Here is a 20450-nt window from a genome sequence, read left to right as displayed (position 1 = left end):
ATAGTATTAGTGAGTTTGAAATTGTTCAGAAAGTGTGGATTAAATGTACCGTCACACTTATGTAAATAAAAGTGTCATTTTGATTCAAATTCTGTCACTAAAAATAACTGTTCATTTGGTCGATGTTTGATCGCAGCGCCTCCAACAGTTTTAGAGCAGTTCCTGCAGTCACATTGCAAAACATGTGCAGTGAATTACCCTGAAAGGCTTCCGTATCTCTTTGAAGACATTTGCTTTCACATGCTTGTGATCCCGCTGAAATTTCCTTACCAAGTCGCAATTTGAGTTGATCCACCTGATCATCACCAACGTAACTGCAACACTCTTTCCATGATCATTTTTCGAATAGATCCCGCTTCCGCGCACATTCTACGGTGAAATGTGTGCAAGGCCCCTCCCCGAGCCCCACCTCCAGGAATACACGGATTTCAGCATTTCTCCCATTCCAGAGTCGCATTTCGTATCAGAGCAATTGGAATTTCTCGAACTCAGTGTGTTCGCAGCTTACAGACTATATTCACCTGGTACAGAGGTTGGTATACAGGTGTGCATTCGCCTTGTACAGAGGTTGGTATACAGGTCTGCGTTCACCTTGTATAAAAGGTGGTATACAGGTCTGCGTTCACCTTGTATAAAAGGTGGTATACAGGTCTGTATTGACCTTGTATAAAAGGTGGTATACAGGTCTGTATTGACCTTGTATAAAAGGTGGTATACAGGTCTGCGTTCACCTTGTATAAAAGGTGGTATACAGGTCTGCGTTCACCTTGTATAAAAGGTGGTATACAGGTCTGTATTGACCTTGTATAAAAGGTGGTATACAGGTCTGCGTTCACCTTGTATAAAAGGTGGTATACAGGTCTGCGTTCACCTTGTATAAAAGGTGGTATACAGGTCTGTATTGACCTTGTACAGAAGGTGGTATACAGGTCTGCGTTCACCTTGTATAAAAGGTGGTATACAGGTCTGCGTTCACCTTGTATAAAAGGTGGTATACAGGTCTGTATTGACCTTGTACAGAAGGTGGTGTAAAGGTCTGCATTCAGCTTTTACAGAAGTAAATGGTAGGACATTGAGGAGTGCGGAGGAACAAAGGGATCTGGGAGTTCAGATACATAATTCCCTGAAAGTGGCGTCACAAGTAGACAAGGTTGTAAAAAAGGCTTTTGGCATACTGGCCTTCATAAATCAAAGTATTGAGTATAGGCGTTGGGATGTTATGGTGAGGTTGTATAAGACATTGGTGAGGCCAACTTTGGAGTATTGTGTGCAGTTCTGGTCGCCTAACTACAGGAAGGATATCAGTAAGATTGAGAGTGTGCAGAGAAGATTTACTAGGATGTTGCCGGGTCTTAAGGAGTTGAGTTACAGGGAAAGATTAAACAGGTAAGGACTTTATTCCTTGGAGCGTAGAAGAATGAGGGGAGATTTGTTAGAAGTTTACAAAATTGTGAGGGGTATAGACAGAGTAAATGCGAGTAGGCTCTTTCCACTTAGATTAGGAGAAATAAACACGAGAGAACATGGCTTTAGGGTGAAAGGGGAAAGGTTTAGGGGGAACATTAGGGGGAACTTTTTCACTCAGAGAATGGTGAGAGTGTGGAACGAACTACCATCTGACGTGGTAAATGCGGGCTCACTCTTAAGTTTTAAGAATAAGTTAGTTAGATACATGGATGGGAGAGGTCTGGAGGGTTATGGACTAGGTGCAGGTCAATGGGACTAGCGGAATAATATTTCGGCACAGACTAGAAGGGCCGAATGGCCTGTTTTCTGTGCTGTAGTGTTCTATGGTTCTATGGTTCTAAGGCGGAATAAAGGTCTGCATTCACCTTGTATAGAAGGTGGTACACAGGTCTGCGTTCACCTTGTACAGAAGGTGGTGTACAAGTTTGCATTCACCTTGTATAGAAGTTAGGGGGCGGGGCTGGACTGTCTTCACGTCACTGTGAGTTAGGGGGCGGGGCTGGACTGTCCCACCGTCACAGTGAGTTAGGGGGCGTGTTCCGGACTGTCCCACCGCCACAGTGAGTTAGTGTTTTTTTATTAGTTCTGACGAAGTGGGAATCGCTGGCTGGACCAGCATTTATTGCCCATCCCTAATTGTCCTTGAGAAGGTGGTGGGTGAGCTGCCTTCTTGACCCACCGCAGTCCATGTTGTGTAGGTACACCCACAGTGCTGTTAGGAAGGGAGTTCCAGGATTTTGACCCAGCAAGAGTGAAGGAATGGTTATATGTTTCCAAGTCAGGATGCTGAGTGATTTGGAGGGGAACTTCTATCTGCTGCCCTTGTCCTTCTAGGTGGTAGCGGTTGTGGGTTTGGAAGGTGCTGTCTAAGGATCCTTGGTGAATTCCTGCAGTGCATCTTGTAGATGGTACACGCACTGCTGCTACTGTGCATCGGTGGTGGAGGGAGTGAATGATTGTGGATGTGGTGCCAATCAAGAGGACTGTTTTGTCCTGGATGGAATCAAGCTTCTTGAGTGTTGTTGGAGCTGCACTCATCCAGGCAAGCGGGGAGTATTCCATCACACTCCTGACTTGTGTAATGGAGATGGTGGACAGACTTTGGGGAGTCAGGAGGTGAGTTACTTGCCACCGGATTTCTAGCCTCTGACCTACTCTTGTAGCCACATTATTTATATGACTAGTCCAGTTCAGTTTCTAGTCAATAGTAAACCCCAGGATCTTGATAGTGGGGGATTCAGTGATGGTAATGCCATTGAATGTCAAGGGCCGATGGTTAGATTCTCTCTTGTTGGAGATGGTCATTGCCTGACACTTGTGTGGCATGAATGTTACTTGTCACTTGTCAGCCCAAGCCTGGATATTGTCCAGGTCTTGCTGCATTTGGGCTGCTTCAGTGTCTGAGGAGTCGTGAATGGTGCTAAACATTGTGCAATCATCAGCGAACATCCCCACTTCTGACCTTATGATGGAGGGAAGGTCATTGAAGAAGCAGCCGAAGATGGTTGGGCAGAGGACACTACCCTGAGGAACTCCAGCAGTGATGTCCTGGGACTGAGATGACTGACCTCCAACAACCACAACCATCTTCCTTTGTGCTAGGTATGACTCCAACCAAGCACAGAATTTTCCCCCTGATTCCCATTGACTCCAGTTTTGTTAGGCCTCCTTGATGCCACACTCGATCAAATGCTGCCTTGATGTCAAGGGCAGTCACTTTCACCTCACCTCGGGAGTTCAGCTCTTTTGTCCATGTTTGGACGAGGGCTGGGATTTGCCGTATTGGTGGCTCCCAAACCCGCCCACTCTTTTTCAGCAGGGAAACTGCTTCCACTCAGATTATAATCACTCCAGGTTTTTCTTTAACCACCAAATGGTAACCATGCCACTGATGTTACTGACATTGATTTCTATTTGTTACTTTTTGATCAGCTTCCCATCCTATCCAGATCACTTTTTATCCCTTTGCTCCTGAGAAGGATTGATTATCTTTCCGCGTTTGATGTCGAATTTTAGGTGTGAAAATCTGTCATTTGCAGATAAGAATGTTGAAAATAAGTTGAAATATCTTTAAAGTGTTTCATAAAACGGAGACACCAACAATTTTCTCGGTTAATGTTATTTATTGAGAAAAATAATTGCTTGAGAGGAGATCCCAATAACATTTACACCATGTTGGAAAACACAACCATGTTTTAACGATCACATCAATATTAAAAGGCAAACTTATCAAAAATGGCCGTTACATAAATGATTGTTGTAATAGTTGATTCTCACGACTCGTGCAGTATTGGTTTAATCACGAAACAGCGAATGACATTTAAGCCAATAGGGGCCATTTAAGGAGAAACGAGATATTTACATGAGGGAGAAAGGAGTCGAATGGTCTGTTGATAGGGTGAGATGAAGGGTGTTAGGGAGAGCATAACTGGTGGCAGAGACCTGTTGGGCCGAAAGGCCTGTTTCTGTGTTCTAACTGCAACACATCATTGGATAAATAGAGCAACCAGTAAAAAGCAGACGACTGTAACTGCAGAGATGGGAAGCCTTTGGCTCACACTGGAAACTTCCGCTGTAGAGGGGAGAGAAGTGAAATGTTAAGAAGTGCCCAGAAGCAAAAGCACCATCATAATGATACATTATTAACGAAGGGGAGAACGAAAGAAATAGAAGCCAGGTTGGTTATTCGGCCTCTCGAGCGTGCTCCGCCATTGGATGAGATGACGGCTGATCTGATTGTGGTCTCAACTCCACTTTCCCCTCTGCGCCCCACCCCCAGCCCCCACAACCCTTGACTGGCTTGTCCATCAAAAATCTGTCTAACTCAGCCGTGAATATGTTCAGTGACCCAGCCTCCACTGCTCTCTGAGGGAGCCAATTCCATAGACTAACGGCCCTCTGAGAGAAAAACAATCTCCTCATCTCAGTATTAAATGGGGGGGACCTTAAACTTATGCCATGTTCCCTAGTTCCAGACTCCCCCACAAGAGAAAACATCCTCTCAGTATTCACCCTGCCAAGCCCCCCTTCAGAATCTTGTATCTTACAGTAAGATCACCACTCATTCTTCTGAACTCCATTGGATAAAGGCACAGCCTGTCCAACTTTTCCACTTAAGATAATCCCCTCATACGAACAAACGAACATACAAATGAGGAGCAGGAGGAGGCCACTCGGCCCCTCAAGCATGCTCCGCCATTCAATAAGATCATGGCTGACCTGATTGTGACCTCCTGCCTACTCCCGATAACCTTTCACCCCCTTGCTTAGCAATAATGTATCTACCTCTGCCTTAAAAATATTCAAAGACTCTGCTTCCACCGCCATTTCAGGAACAGAGTTCCAAAGACTCATGACCCTCTGAGAGAAAAAAATTCGCTTCATCTCTGTCTTAAATGGGCGGCCCCTTATTTTTAAACAGTGACTCCTAGATCTTGATTCCCCCACAAGAGGAAACATCCTCTCCACATCCACCCTGTCAAAACCCCTCAGGATCTTAAATGCTTCGATCAAATCACATCTTATTCTTGTAAACTCCAGTGGATACAAGCCTCGCCTGTCCAGCCTTTCCTCATAAGACAACCCGCCCATTCCTGGTATTGGTCTAGTAAACCTTCTCTTAACTGCTTCTAATGCATTTACATCTTTAATTAAATAAGGAAACCCGTATTGTACACAATACTCCAGATGTGGTCTCACCAGTGCCCTGTGCAACTGAAGCATAACCTCCCTACTTGTGTAATCAATTCCCCTCACAATAAATGATAACATTCTATTATCTTTCTTAATTACCTGCTGTACCTGCATAATAGCCTTAGGTGTTTCATGCCCTAGGACACCCAGATCCCCCTAAATCTCAGAGCTCTGCAATCTCTCATCATTTAGATCATAAGCTTTTTTTATTATTCTTCCCACCAAAATGGACAATTTCACATTTTCCCACATTATACTCAATTTGCCAGAACTTTGCCCATTCACTTAACCCATCTATGTCCTTTGTAGCCTCCTTTTCAAATTTCATTCATGGGATGCGGGCATCACTGGCTAGGCCAGCATTTATTGCCCATCTTCAGAGGACATTTTAGAGCCAATCACAGCGCTGTGGGTCTGGAGTCACGTGTAGGCCAGACCAGGTAAGGACGGCAGATTTCCTTCCCTAAAGGACATGAGTGAACCAGATGGGCTCTTACATAAATAGAAAATGGTTATCATCAGACTTTTAATTCCAAGTTTTTATTGAATTCAAATTCTAACAGCTGCCGTGGTGGGATCCGAACCCAGGTGCCAAAGCATGACCCTGGGTCTCTGGATTACTGGCTCAGGAGCAATACCACTAGGCCATCACCTTCACCATGCACTGTCGTTTTCCACAAGAACCTTTGATGTGGGCACTTTATCGAATCCCTTCTGGAAATCTAAGTACAGCACATCCACCGGTTCCCCTTTATCCACAGCACATGTGACTCCTTCAAAGAACTCCAATAAATTGGTTAAACACGATTTCCCTTTCACAAAACCATGTTGACTCTGCCTGATTGTCTTGGATTTTTCTAAGTGCCCTGTTATAACATCTTTAATAATAGCTTCGAATATTTTCCCTATGACAGATTTGATGCGAACTGGCCTGTTGTATCCTGTTCTCTGTCTCCCTCCCTTTTTGAATAAACAAGTTATATTTGCTATTTTCAAATCTAGTGGAACTTTCCCCGAATTCGGGGAGTTTTGGAAAATTAAAACCAGTGCATCCACTGTCTCACCAGCCACTTCTTTCAAGGCCTTAGGGTGAAGTCCATTTGGACCTGGGGATTTCTCAGCCCGCAGCCCCAACAATTTGCTCAATACCACTGCCCCTCTACTGATGCAAAATACCTGTTTAATTCATCCACCACCCCCCTACTTCCCATAATCAATCCCCCAGGCACACTCTCTACAGCACAAACGCTCACTCTGTTAATTTTTGAAATTTAAATACCGATAGAAACTCCTCCTATAGATATTCATAATACCAGCTAGCTTTCTCTCGTATTCTAATTTCCTCTCCTTTTTAATCATTTTTGTCATTCTTTGCCGTTCTTTATATTCTGTCAAATCTTTTGACCTGCTACCCGTCTTTGTGCAGAAGTCAGTCGAGTGAACATTCTCTTAAGTGCTTCTAATGCTTTCATAAGTAACGAGACCAAAACTGCACACAGTACTCTGGATGCGCTCGAACTAAGGACCTGTTAGTGATATTAAATTCAATTTGTGAAGAGCTTTGTTACTAATGTGAGATTGGTCAAGGGAATCATTGCTCAGGTGAACGAGCACATCCAGATTTCAGGTTCTGGACATTGGGGAGAAATTGTATTTTTTTAGTAGTTCAGATGATGTGGGCTTCGCTGGCTAGGCCAGCATTTATTGCCGATCACTAACTGCCTTGAGAAGGTGGTGATGAGCTGCCTTCTTGACCCGCTGCAGTGCCTGTGGTGTAGGTACACCCACTGTGCTGTCAGGGAGGGAGTTCCAGGCTTTTGACCCAGCGACAGTGAAGGAACGGGGATATATTTCCAAGTCCGGGTGGTGAGTGACTTGGAAGGGGACTTCCAGGTGGTGGTGTTCCCATGTGTCTGCTGCCCTTGTCCTTCTAGAAGGTAGTGGTTGTGGGTTTGGAAGGTGCTTTCTAGCAATCCTTGGTGAGCTGCAGCAGTGCATCTTGCACATGGTACACACACTGCTGCTACTGTGCGTCGGTGGTGGAGGGAGTCAATGTTTGTGGATGTGGTGCCAATCAACTGGGCTGCTTTGTCCTGGACAGTGTCAAGCTTTTTGAGTGTTGTGGGAGCTGCACTCATCCAGGTAAGTGGGGAGTATTCCATCACACTCCTGACTTGTGCAATGGAGATGGTGGACAGGCTTTGGGGAGTCAGGAGGCGAGCTACTCGCCGCAGGGTTCCCGACTTGAGACCTGGTCTTGAAGCGACAATATTTATCCAGCTATTCCAGTTCAGTTCCTGGTCAAGGTTTGATCAGGGATAGTCAGCATGGCTTTGTCAGAGGGAGGTCATGCCTAACAAATTTGATTGAATTTTTTGAGGAGGTGATCAAGTGTTAGATGAGGGTAGTGCAGTTGATCCAGTTTATGTGGATTTCAGCAAAGCCTTTGACAAGGTCAGACATGGGAGACTTATAAAGAAGGCAAATGCGCAGGGTAATTTGATAAGGTGGATTCAAAATTGGCTTCGTTGTAGGAGACAGAGGGCGTTGACAGAAGGATGCTTTAGTGACTGGAAGCCAGTGTCCAGTGGCATACCACAGGGATCAGTACTGGGTCCCCTATTATTCGTCATTTATATAAATGACATAGATGACTATGTGGGGGGTAGGATTAGTAAATTTGTGGATTACACAAAGATTTGCTGGGTGGTTAAAAGTGAGGTTGAGTGTCTTGGGCTACAGGAAGGTATAGACGGGATGGTCAAATGGACAGATAAGTGGAAGATGGAATTTAACCTTGAAAAATGTGAGGTGATACACTTTGGAAGGAGTATTTTGACAAGGAAGTATTCAATGAACGGCATGACACTAGGAAGTTCTGAGAAACAAAGGGAACATGGCGTATGTGTCCATAGATCTCTGAAGGCAGAGGGGCATGTTGGTGGGGCATTGAAAAATACATATGGGACACTTGCCTTTATCAATCGAGGCAAACGTTACAAAAGTAGGAAAGTCATGTTGGAGTTGTATAGAGCCTTGGTGAGGCCACAGCTGGAGAACTGTATGCAGTTCTGGTCGCCACAATGTAGGAAGGATGTGATTGCACTGGAGGGGGTGCAGAGGAGATTCACCAGGATGTTGCCTGGGAAGAAGCATTTAAGTTATGAAAAGAGGTTGGATAGACTTGGGTTGTTTTCACTGGAGCAGAGAAGACTGAGGTGCGATCTGATCGAGGTGTACAAGATTATGAGGGGCATGGACAGGGTGCATAGGGAGCAGCTGTTCCCCTTAGTTGAAGGGTCAGTCACGAGGGGACACAAGTTCAAGGTGAGGGGCAGGAGGCTTAGGGGGGATGTGAGGAAAAACTCTTTTACCCAAAGGGTGGTGACGGTCTGGAATTCACTGCCTGGGAGGGTGGTGGAGGTGGGTTGCCTCACATCCTTTAAAAAGTACCTGGATGAACACTTGGCACGTCATAACATTCAAGGCTATGGGCCAAGTGCTGGTAAATGGGATTAGGTAGGTAGATCAGGAGTTTCTCACGTGTCGGTGCAGACTTGAAGAGCCGAAGGGCCTCTTCTGCACTGCGTGATTCTGTGGTTCTGTGAACGGTAACCTTCAGGTTGTTGATAGCGTGGGATTCAGCCATGGTAATTCAGCTATTGAATGACTAGGGGAGATGGTTGGCTTCCTTCTTGTTGGAAATGGTCATTGCCTGGCACTTGTGTGGCACGAATGTTACTTGCCAGTTAACAGTCCAGGCCTGGATATTGTCCGCATCTTGCTATTTATCTGACTGAGGTGACTGAACTGACTTATTTGAGAGCTAGATCACGAGCTCAGAGCAAATCTTCCAGGGCACATAGACTATTGTTCACTGTCGGGTAAATCTTTTCAATCCACAGGTTGCAGTCTGATGCAGCATCATGTTTAACCTGGTCACTCACCTGCTGTACCTGTATATGTGTTTGATTCAACAGTGGTAAGTGGGCCAGCGGTGAGGACTTCTGAGTGGCTGCTCCTCCGAAGAGCCCTTCGTGCAGAGCAACTCTAAATTCAAGACAAAGTCTTCATTATAACGGGGAGTCGAGCGGAACTGGCGCAATATCACAGCAATTCCACGTGAACTGGCGCAATATCACAGCAATTCCACCTGAACTGGGGCAATATCACCGCAATTCCACCTGAACTGGCGCAATATCACAGCAATTCCACCTGAACTGGGGCAATATCACCGCAATTCCACCTGAACTGGGACAATATCACAGCAATTCCACCTGAACTGGGGCAATATCACAGCAATTCCACCTGAACTGGGGCAATATCATTGCAATTCCACCTGAACTGGCGCAATATCACCGCAATTCCACCTGAACTGGGGCAATATCACTGCAATTCCACCTGAACTGGGGCAATATCACTGCAATTCCACCTGAACTGGCGCAATATCACCGCAATTCCACCTGAACTGGGGCAATATCACTGCAATTCCACCTTAACTGGGACAATATCACTGCAATTCCACCTGAACTAGCGCAATATCTCTGCAATTCCACCTGAACTGGGGCAATATCTCTGCAATTCCACCTGAACTGGGGCAATATCACTGCAATTCCACCTGAACTGGCGCAATATCACCGCAATTCCACCTGAACTGGGGCAATATCACTGCAATTCCACCTGAACTGGGGCAATATCACTGCAATTCCACCTGAACTGGAGCAATATCACTGCAATTCCATCTGAACTGGGGCAATATCACCGGAATTTCACCTGAACTAGAGCAATATCACCGCAATTCCACCTGAACTGGGGCAATATCACCGCAATTCCACCTGAACTGGGGCAATATCACCGCAATTCCACCTGAACTGGGACAATATCACAGCAATTCCACCTGAACTGGGGCAATATCACTGCAATTCCACCTGAACTGGGGCAATATCACCGCAATTCCACCTGAACTGGGGCAATATCACTGCAATTCCACCTGAACTGGGACAATATCACTGCAATTCCACCTGAACTAGCGCAATATCTATGCAATTCCACCTGAACTGGGGCAATATCACTGCAATTTCACCTGAACTGGAGCAATATCACCGCAATTCCACCTGAACTGGGGCAATATCACTGCAATTCCACCTGAACTGGGGCAATATCACTGCAATTCCACCTGAACTGGGGCAATATCACCGCAATTCCACCTGAACTGGGGCAATATCACTGCAATTCCACCTGAACTGGGGCAATATCACAGCAATTCCACCTGAACTGGGACAATATCACTGCAATTCCACCTGAACTAGTGCAATATCTCTGCAATTCCACCTGAACTGGGGCAATATCTCTGCAATTCCACCTGAACTGGGGCAATATCACTGCAATTCCACCTGAACTGGCGCAATATCACCGCAATTCCACCTGAACTGGGGCAATATCACTGCAATTCCACCTGAACTGGGGCAATATCACTGCAATTCCACCTGAACTGGAGCAATATCACTGCAATTCCACCTGAACTGGGACAATATCACCGCAATTCCAACCTAAACTGGGGCAATATCACCGGAATTTCACCTGAACTGGAGCAATATCACCGCAATTCCACCTGAACTGGAGCAATATCACCGCAATTCCACCTGAACTGGAGCAATATCACCGCAATTCCACCTGAACTGGGGCAATATCACCGCAATTCCACCTGAACTGGGGCAATATCACCGCAATTCCACCTGGACTGGGACAATATCACCGCAATTCCACCTGAACTGGGACAATATCACCGCAATTCCACCTGAACTGGGACAATATCACCGCAATTCCACCTGGACTGGCGCAATATCACAGCAATTCCACCTGAACTGGGACAATATCACAGCAATTCCCCCTGAACTGGGACAATATCACAGCAATTCCACCTGAACTGGGACAATATCACAGCAATTCCCCCTGAACTGGGGCAATATCACTGCAATTCCAGCTGAACTGGTGCAATATCACCGCAATTCCACCTGAACTGGGACAATATCACCGCAATACCACCAAAACTGACACAATATTACTGCAATTCCACATCAACTGGAGCAATATCACCGCAATTCCACCTGAACTGGGACAATATCACTGCAATTCCACCTGAACTGGGACAATATCACCGCAATTCCACCTGAACTGGGACAATATCACCGCAATTCCACCTGAACTTGGACAATATCACCGCAATTCCACCTGAACTGGTGCAATATCACTGCAATTCCACCTGAACTGGGACAATATCACCGCAATTCCACCTGAACTGGGACAATATCACTGCAATTCCACCTGAACTTGGACAATATCACCGCAATTCCACCTGAACTGGTGCAATATCACTGCAATTCCACCTGAACTGGGACAATATCACTGCAATTCCACCTGAACTTGGACAATATCACCGCAATTCCACCTGAACTGGTGCAATATCACTGCAATTCCACCTGAACTGGGACAATATCACCGCAATTCCACCTGAACTGGGACAATATCACCGCAATTCCACCTGAACTGGGACAATATCACAGCAATTCCACCTGAACTGGGGCAATATCACCGCAATTCCACCTGAACTGGTGCAATATCACTGCAATTCCACCTGAACTGGCGCAATATCACAGCAATGCCACATTTCAAGCCACAGTTCTGTGAAATAGAATGATTATATTTTCTTTAATTCATGAAAATCTTGGCCCTGAAATGAAGAAACGAATTCCTGCGTCCCGAGTTCCAACCACTTTCTAAAATGCTCTGAAGGAACGGTTTTATTTTTTCCCCGGGAGGTACCAGCAGGAGAGAGAAAACAATCCCCCGTCACTCACAATGCCCGAGTGCGCAGTGTCAACGCGAACACCTTAAAGGGGTTGAACCGGGAATTGGGCCGCAGAGAGATGCAGCTTGGCTCTTCCAATTCCAACACCGCCAATTTCCCCAGGTGGCAGGAGGTGGTCCAATGAGGGAGTGCATCACTCTTCGCACTCAACATCTGCTCAATTCCTGAATTCTGCAACTTGGCATTGGATCTTTGTGGAGGTCCGTATGCGCAGAATCCGAGTTATTGTTTACGGGAAGTTGTCTCAGCTGAAAACTGAACTCTGGGAAATGCATTACCGTTTGTCTTTACTCTCCTCTGTTAACAGGTTTAGTGCTCACTGGACCTTCCCTCCTCAGACACTATTCTTCTACTGTCGTCTAGTTTTTATTTGCAGGTGCTAACTCTCCAAACCACCCACGATCTCAGTATACCGCCGACAGGCTGCGACAGACTAATCCGTGCTGGTTTGGTGAAGGAGTTCGGCCCTGTCTGACTGACAGATTAGCATCGGTGCACTGGGATGGACTAGCGACGCCTAGTGGGAGACAAATTGTAAAACAACATTTGGCACCTTTTTAAACTGAAGAGAGCGTCCGGAAATATTTAACTTTAAAGAGGATCAGAGAGTGACTTGTTATTCTGAGTATGAACAGAACAAGTAATAAATTAACACCACGAGGAAAGAGGAGATTGATTTACCGTTGCACATTGGGTGGTTTTGAAGTTACAGAGCCTTATTTGACAATGCAGATAGACCTGATTCACATCGCCAACAAATTTAAACGCCATGAATGAGAAGCGGCAAACAGGGGAGACCCCATCTTCGTCTACTTCCACCTCGCTTAAAGTATTTGGGCACCTGTGGTGAATAACGTGTTAAATATCATTAATGCAAAACATCAGAACATGTTACATACTGAAAATCAGGTGATTCAGAGTAAGGAATCTTAGACGATCGATCAATCGGAAAGTATTAACATTGACTTCTGGTTATTTTTCCACAGTTGCCTCATGGAATCTTCCACAGATTCATGGAACACCATTCGGCCCATCGAGTCTGTGCCGGATCTTTCAAAGCGCAATCCAAATAGCGTCAACTCCGTGACATCTTGCCAATAGTCTTCTCCAACCGATTAATCCCTGGCACATAGCATCTTAATACATTTTCCATCTTTTGATCCATTTTCCTTTCCTTCATTGGCCCCATTCCCCCACCCCTCCCCCCGGCGTGTCCCTTGTCTTTTCTTCTCTCCTGTCTCTAATCTATCAAAAACAATTCTTCATTATTGTGCACCTCCCCCCCTCCCACTCCCCCACACTCCCTCACACTCCCTCGCTCCTTTCTGTGCCTGATTCAAACCCGTTACCTCTCCAACCTTTCCCCAGTTCTGATGAAGGGCCATTAACTCGAAACATTAACTCCGTTTGTCTGCACAGAATATACCCAGTCACCCAGACAAGGCAACAGTCGGCTAGTAGCCTATCTCATGACAGTATTCTGTCCATAGTGAAGGGAATAAAGGAACGTCTCCTATTCTTGAGTGACACAGAAGGATGTCCCATCCTTCACTTCGAAAACTCTGGCAGCAATGTGCACTTTTGCTACGATTTTAACGCAATCCTGGTCAGAGCAGGGTGGAGTGGAAAGGAAACAGGGAGGCTAGAGAGGCAAGTGAGGGATTTGAAAAGACCGGGGTACAGGCATTGAGTGAGAGAGTTCCAGTACATAGAGTATTAATAAGCTCGGAGCATACTCACTGGCTGCTGATCAGACTCCATCTTGTTTGAGAGGAAGGGTTCCTCACCGGAGTTGTCCAACAGTTATCCACTGTTAGCACAAATTGACTGGGGTCTATTCCGGAGGCCCGGATCCTAATATAAACCCTGTCGTCTACAATAAGTCTCACTGGGGTCCCAGTGAAGGGCTGTTGATACTGCCGGTCGCGGTACATAATCATCATCACTTCATAGGACCCTTCACCTTCTGGCAATGCAGCGTTTACGACACTATTCAATGAAAGAAAGAAAAAACTTGATTGAAATATAATAAATCAATAGGCATCAGCTTTCATAAGACCACCATAACCTCAAAATGATTCCAGGGTCAATTTTGAGCAAGGTGCAAGATTGGAAGTAGCATAAATAATGTACATTCCGTAGTTCAAGTTTCATTTTCGAGCAGAGGAATTGGAGTTTTGTTTTGTTTTTTTACCCCAGACATTCGTAATTTGCAATAATCATCTTCTACCTGATCACTGAAAATCACAATCAAGGCGAGTTGTGTTCATGTTTCTAACCGCTTTGCACAAAATCCCGGATCCAGGCTAGGGGAAGAGCAGCAATTTGGAAATGGCAGTGGAGAGAGGGCTGGAGGTCATTGAGTGAGAGGTGGAAGCAACATCCAAGTGCGCGCGTAACTTCGGGCAGCTAGTGCAGCTGGGGAAAGGGCGCAAAAGGGTCGCAGTGACCAGCGAGTGCTGGTCGCAAGTGCGTGACTTTCTTACCAACGGAGGTAGAGAGGCCGCCCACACGCTTCATTGGCAGAGAAAACTGCTTTTTAATTTTCAATCACCATGTTGGAAAATATGTAAAGAGGAAAACTTTCATTTGATTTGATATATTCTATTTTAAGCAGAAAAGCGCCCAGCAGTCAGTAACTTTTTACAGCGGGGTCTGGCGGGCTAGCACAGGACCGGCCGCTCTGACCACGCCTGCAGAAACTTGACCTGATCTGGCTTCAGTCCGAATTAACGCTCCCAGCAGAGGGAATTCCCCGCTCGTTTCATGTTTTCTCCAGTGGCGCCTATCAATCTGTAGGCGATTAGTTGGTGCAGTTGGAATTCAGGAAGTCCTTACCTATGCACCACTTCATCCGACACAAAGAGGGAAATGTTCGCAGTCAGAGGGTAGGCACACGAGAATCCCAAATTCATTGTCCGGTTCCGTGAGACAACTCCGTAATTTTCAACAACCGATGCTCGGATAGTGTTTGAATGAATAACGTGCGTTCTGTTTATCTAAACATTTAAATAATGTTTAATTAACATCATATAATCAAAGCGACGCTAAAATGTCAACACAGGTTACTGCCCTCAGATGGTTTCAGCAGCTCGGGGGGTGAGGGCGTGGTGGGGGTGTAGGGGGTGTGGGGGGTGTTGGGGGGTTGGGGGTGGGGTGGGTGTGGGGGTGGGGGGGCGGGTGGTGTGGGGTCGGGGTGGGTGTGGGGGTGGGGGGGTAGTGTGGGGGCGTGGTGGGGGTGTTGGGGGGGTAGGGGCGCGGGGTGAGTGTGGGGATGTTGGCGGGTGGGGTTGGGGGGTGGGGGGGCGGGTAGTGTGGGGGCGGGGTGGGTGTGGGGGTGGGGGGGCGGGTAGTGTGGGGGCATGGAGGGGGTGGGGGCGCGGGTCGTGGGGTGGGGAGCAGAGGACGGTGAGCGCAGCTTCTACCCCCTGACCCAGTCTGGATGCAGCGGGAATTTGACCTGGGGGTTTAGCACAATTCGGGCGCTATGGCACTGACCATCTCCCCGCCCCCCCTACCCCCTCCCCCGCCAGCCGTCCCTCCATCTGTCTGTAATGCCAGCTTTGCGCCCCCGTCCAACATCAGTTTCTACCTCCTTTCCAGCCGAGCTCCCTGAGGGTTGAGGGGAAAGCTGCCGGGACCTTCCAGGGATCAGAAACGATTGTGAGGGTCAGGCCCTCTGACCGAACCGCTTTCAACATGAATGTTCTCCGCAAAACGACCCCAAAAACATTCCCCTGAGCCTTCACCACCTGCTCAGATCGATTCATTGATGGGGGAAGGATTCGGTGTGAGAGTCGGGCGCGCCTTGACCCTAAAATGGCGGGAGTCGGATTTCACCCCCTCGCCTTTGGATGAACGATACGAGAAAGGTTTGTACAAAGCCTCCACTTTTTATGTTTTCACTTTGACCTGCTCTGCGCGTAGATACCTTGACATCGGAGCCGCAAAATCGTCTGCTGCTGTCAAACTGAAACTCCAGCCTTCCGCCGGTGACCTGCCCGATACAACGGGGGTCATTCAGATGGAAGGAGCTGGCGAGCCAACCATCATTGAACAGTAGGCAGCGGGAGAGCGAGACCTCACTGGCATTCCCTTTACAGGTCAGTCTGTAATCTGCAACCAAACACAATGGCCGTCAACAAGTTAGAAAAACAGGTCCTGGGTCTGTAATAATTCAGTGTGGGGGTGACACGCGGGTTCATTGGGCTGAGGAAGTTTAGCTTTTCCCTATATTCCCTGCCCCCTTTCCACAAAACCCGTTTCCGCCGATTGGGATTGGCCCCCGAGCCCTTTGCTGAACTGACACTAAGAAGTATCAGCCCGGCGGCCTCAGAATGGAATACGTTAAAGGACCGACAGGGGGAGCTGGTCATTCCAGAGTGAATGATGGGAAAGGAGCCGGAGTTCATGACGTAACTCGATCGGAGGATCATCTGGAACCGGACGGCATCATGTGACCGAAGCCGCTGTTGTCTGAGGGGGAGACTGGATAGAGCGGCCTGAGGTTTAAGGACATAAACGCGCAGATATGGGGAATGATTAAAAATGACTAAAGATGCGTTAATTTTTCAGTTGCCTTAGAATTTGCAAACAACATGTAAAATTGGTGAGGTGAAGTGTATCCATGCCGACAGATTATAACTAAGGTTTACCGCTTTACATCACAAGCCACGTCTCTTGTCGAATTGTTCTCATTTAAAGAAAAACATTAAAATAATCAGTAAAAGACGTGAAAATATTGAATTTAAACATATTAGGGTTTTAGGTTGTCAAGGTTTCCCTCCAAGTAACTCACCATCCTGACTTGGAAATATATCGGCAGTTCCTTCACTGTGGCTGGGTCAAAATTCTGGAACTGCCTCCCTAACAGCGCTGTGGGTGTACCTACACCACACGGAACTGCAGCGGTTCAAGAAGGCAGCTCACCCCCACCTTCTCAAGGGGCAATTAGGGATGGGCAATAAATGCTGGGCCCAGCCAACGACACCCACGTCCCGTGAATGAATAAAACAACATTTACCAGAAGGGAATACCATCGAGACCCTCCAACACAATCAAAATGGTCAGTGTTTAACAGGAAGGTCATCATTTCCAAAACGTGTGCGAAACTCCGCAAAAATTAGACTGGCAATTTAGAGGGAGCTTTACTCTGTATCTAACCATGTGCTGTACCTGTCCTGGGAGTGTTTGATGGGGACAGTGTAGAGGGAGCTTTATTCTGCATCTAACCCCGTGCTGTACCTGTCCTGGGAGTGTTTGATGGGGACAGTGTAGAGGGAGCTTTACTCTGTATCTAACCCCGTGCTGCACCTGTCCTGGGAGTGTTTGATGGGGACAGTGTAGAGGGAGCTTTACTCTGTATCTAACCCCGTACTGTATCTGCCCTAGGAGTGTTTGATGGGGACGGTGTAGAGGGAGCTTTACTCTGTATCTAACCCCGTGCTGTAGCTGCCCTGGGACTGTTTCATGGGGACAGTGTAGAGGGAGCTTTACTCTGTATCTAACCCTGTGCTGTACTTGTCCTGGGAGTGTTTCATGTGGACAGTGTTAAGGTTTAATGCAGAGTGGGATATATTATTGAAATTGTCTGTGGCAGAGTTTTTGTCTGCTCTTTTATCCCAGGGATATCAGAGGGTTTAATCACCAAGTCTCTGAACCTTCCTGTAGGGAGGTAACTGACAGCTCTCCACACGCCCTGCACGATAACTTTCTTACCATATCTCTTGTCTTGCGCGCTGCCTCTTACATCATCACAAAAACATCCGAAAACTCCTCTTCGCTCTCCGCACCATTCATTCCCCCGACACTGCTGCTCTTCACACGGGTGCTGTTGGGCTGAAATAAAGGACAGACTGAATCGTTACACATTTCAGAAACTCGCCAGTGTGCACGTTGGAACAGAACTACCAGGCGGGATCCTCTCCGCCACTGGCCGAGCACATTGGAGCGGAGCGATCATTACCCAAACCGGGCAGTGCGCCCCCTCCTGCATATTTACAGCTACAATTGCCGACAAGTATGAAGAAGCAAAAAGGGTTCTTACGACAGTTTCGGCTGGCCCGCCATGGAGGGATCGATACCCCTTTTAAACTACAAGCCGTTTCATAGGCTTCAATAGCCCCACATAGCATCAGCTCTCCCGTCCCGTGCACACACAGGTCATACACACAAGATATGTAATAATTCCTGGGCTCCAGGTGCCAGTGACATTCAGCAAAGGGACCGGTTTCATTGAGGATGATCGAACAGAGGGATGCAAACTGCGCAGCTCGGGGACAATCAGATTCCACATTTCCACTTCCGTCTTCACAACTATACAAGAGAAACCAAATGAACAAAGTGACAATTAACAAAAAGTGTCACGGAGCTTAACACACTCTCATTCGCCCAGAAACCGCAACATCAGCTTTCTCTGAAATTCTGCTCTTCCCAAGAGTGAATATTCCTGAGTCCCTCCAACACAATCCACAGGGACACTGGTTAACAGGATTGCCATCATTTCCTTAACATGTGCCAATCCCCTCAAAGATTAGACTGGCAATTTAGAGGCAGCTTTCCTCTGTATCTAACCCCGTGCTGTTCCTGTCCTGGGAGTGTTTGATGGGGACAGTGTAGAGGGAGCTTTACTCTGTATCTAACCCCGTGCTGTGCCTGTCCTGGGAGTGTTTGATGGGGACAGTGTAGAGGGAGCTTTACTCTGCATCTAACCCCGTGCTGTACCTGTCCTGGGAGTGTTTGATGGGGACAGTGTAGAGGGAGCTTTACTCTGCTTCTTACCCCGTGCTGTACCTGTCCTGGGAGTGTTTGATGGGGACAGTGTAGAGGGAGCTTTACTCTGTATCTAACCCCGTGCTGTACCTGTCCTGGGAGTGTTTGATGGGGACAGTGTAGAGGGAGCTTTACTCTGTATCTAACCCCGTGCTGTACCTGTCCTGTGAGAGTTTGATGGGGACAGTGTAGAGGGAGCTTTACTCTGTGTCTAACCCCGTGCTGTACCTGTCCTGGGAGCGTTTGATGGGGACAGTGTAGAGGGAGCTTTACTCTGTGTCTAACCCCGTGCTGTACCTGTCCTGGGAGTGTTTGATGGGGACAGTGTAGAGGGAGCTTTACTCTGCATCTAACCCCGTGCTGTACCTGTCCTGGGAGTGTTTGATGGGGACAGTGTAGAGGGAGCTTCACTCTGTATCTGACCCCGTGCTGTACCTGTCCTGGGTGTGTTTGGTGGCGATGGTGTAGAGGGAGTTTTACTCTGTATCTAACCCCGTGCTGTCCCTGTCCTGGGAGTGTCTGATGGGGACAGTGTAGAGGGAGATTTACTCTGTATCTAACCCCGTGCTGTACCTGTCCTGGGAGTGTATTATGGGGACGGTGTAGAGGGAGCTTTACTCTGTATCTCACCCCGTGCTGTCCCTGTCCTGGGAGTATTTGATGGGGACAGTGTAGAGGGAACTTTACTCTGTATCTAACCCCATGCTGTACCTGTCCTGGGAGTGTATGATGGGGACAGTGTGGAGGGAGATTTACGCGGGAAACCCTTACTTCAATCCACTATTTCCCGTTTTCCATGAATTTCCAAATTCGTTGTCGCTCCGCGCTCTTTGCCCCGTGGGTAGAACCTTGTCGTCAGTCGGGTCGCCATTGAAGTTCCCGCACATCCCACACAATCTGTCCGCGTACTCTGGCCCGACCAATACCAGCAGAGTGCTCCGCCCGTCATAATGCACCTGAACGTTGTTCACCGCGTCAACCACTATAAATCCATTCACCCGGGAGATATTGGCCACCGCAAGAATATTGTAGGGGGGCAAAACAGCTGTCCCATTCACCTGAGAATACAAAAACATGGTGACCCATTGGTTGACTGTCGCCAGACGCAACTGAAATAAACCACCCACCTTCTGTCGTAAAACTATTGACAGTAGCCTCCCACTAAAGGCGCGAATACTTTCTCAGCCTAATGCGCTCAATGAAGGGTAGTTACGAATACATAATACAGCTGAACAAATCTTGGCCCCACATCTTACGGCGGATGTATTGACCTCGGCGAGAGAGACAGAGAGAGAGGAAGAGAGCGCAGTGTCGATTTACCAGAATGAGACCGAGACTCTAAGGGTTAAATTACCAGGAGAGATTAAACACAAACTCGGCGGGTATTCCCTGGAATTTGGAAGGCTGGGGGCGGGCGGAGCCGGGAGGGAGTGGGATTTGATCGAAGCTTTCAAAATGGTGAGGGTTAGACAGGAAGAAATTATTTTCCGCTGGTTAGAGCGGGGGCAGGGGTTGGGGTGGGGGATGGGGTATGGGGTGGGGTGGGGGGTGGGGGCGGTGGGGGGTGGGGGAGAATCTGGGACGAGGGGGAAGAGCCTAAAAATGAGAGGCCAACTTTTCGCGAGTGAAAGGTTTGTACACACGGACGGGG

The 20450-nt window shown here is 47.4% G+C and overlaps 2 protein-coding genes across 2 annotated transcripts in view; both read right to left on the bottom strand.

The window, feature by feature from the left end:
* Positions 1-11748: 11748 nt before the first annotated feature.
* LOC144673669 (uromodulin-like) lies at positions 11749-17749 on the bottom strand. Its single transcript, XM_078535396.1, has 6 exons — positions 17689-17749; positions 15960-16144; positions 14867-15027; positions 13769-14017; positions 12710-12869; positions 11749-11841 (listed from the first exon to the last, which is right to left on the bottom strand). The coding sequence occupies exons 1-6, from the start codon at positions 17747-17749 to the stop codon at positions 11749-11751; spliced, it is 909 nt and encodes a 302-aa protein (XP_078391522.1).
* Positions 17750-17773: 24 nt separating this feature from the next.
* LOC144673668 (IgGFc-binding protein-like) overlaps positions 17774-20450 on the bottom strand; it is an 89925-nt gene continuing 87248 nt past the window's right edge. The window contains exons 21-23 of the mRNA XM_078535395.1: positions 19571-19857; positions 18112-18343; positions 17774-17866 (exon numbers count right to left, since the gene is read on the bottom strand). Of these exons, the coding sequence (XP_078391521.1) occupies positions 17774-17866; positions 18112-18343; positions 19571-19857 (612 nt within the window). The remainder of the gene's footprint in view (positions 17867-18111; positions 18344-19570; positions 19858-20450) is intronic.

Source organism: Cetorhinus maximus, unplaced genomic scaffold (assembly GCF_964194155.1).
Source record: "Cetorhinus maximus unplaced genomic scaffold, sCetMax3.hap1.1 HAP1_SCAFFOLD_429, whole genome shotgun sequence".
In the NCBI taxonomy this organism is placed as follows: Eukaryota; Metazoa; Chordata; class Chondrichthyes; order Lamniformes; family Cetorhinidae; genus Cetorhinus; species Cetorhinus maximus.
This window is presented reverse-complemented; position numbering and strand designations above follow the sequence as displayed.

Excerpts from the sequence above, each read along its gene's own strand:
- LOC144673669 (XM_078535396.1), bottom strand. The coding sequence starts at position 17,749 with ATGGTAAGAAAGTTATCGTGCAGGGCGTGTGGAGAGCTGTCAGTTACC. Across the intron at positions 15,028-15,959 it reads TTTGCGGCTCCGATGTCAAG|ATAAACAGAACGCACGTTAT; the intron begins GTATCTACGCGC and ends TTAAATGTTTAG. Across the intron at positions 14,018-14,866 it reads TCGGATGAAGTGGTGCATAG|TGTCGTAAACGCTGCATTGC; the intron begins GTAAGGACTTCC and ends TTCATTGAATAG.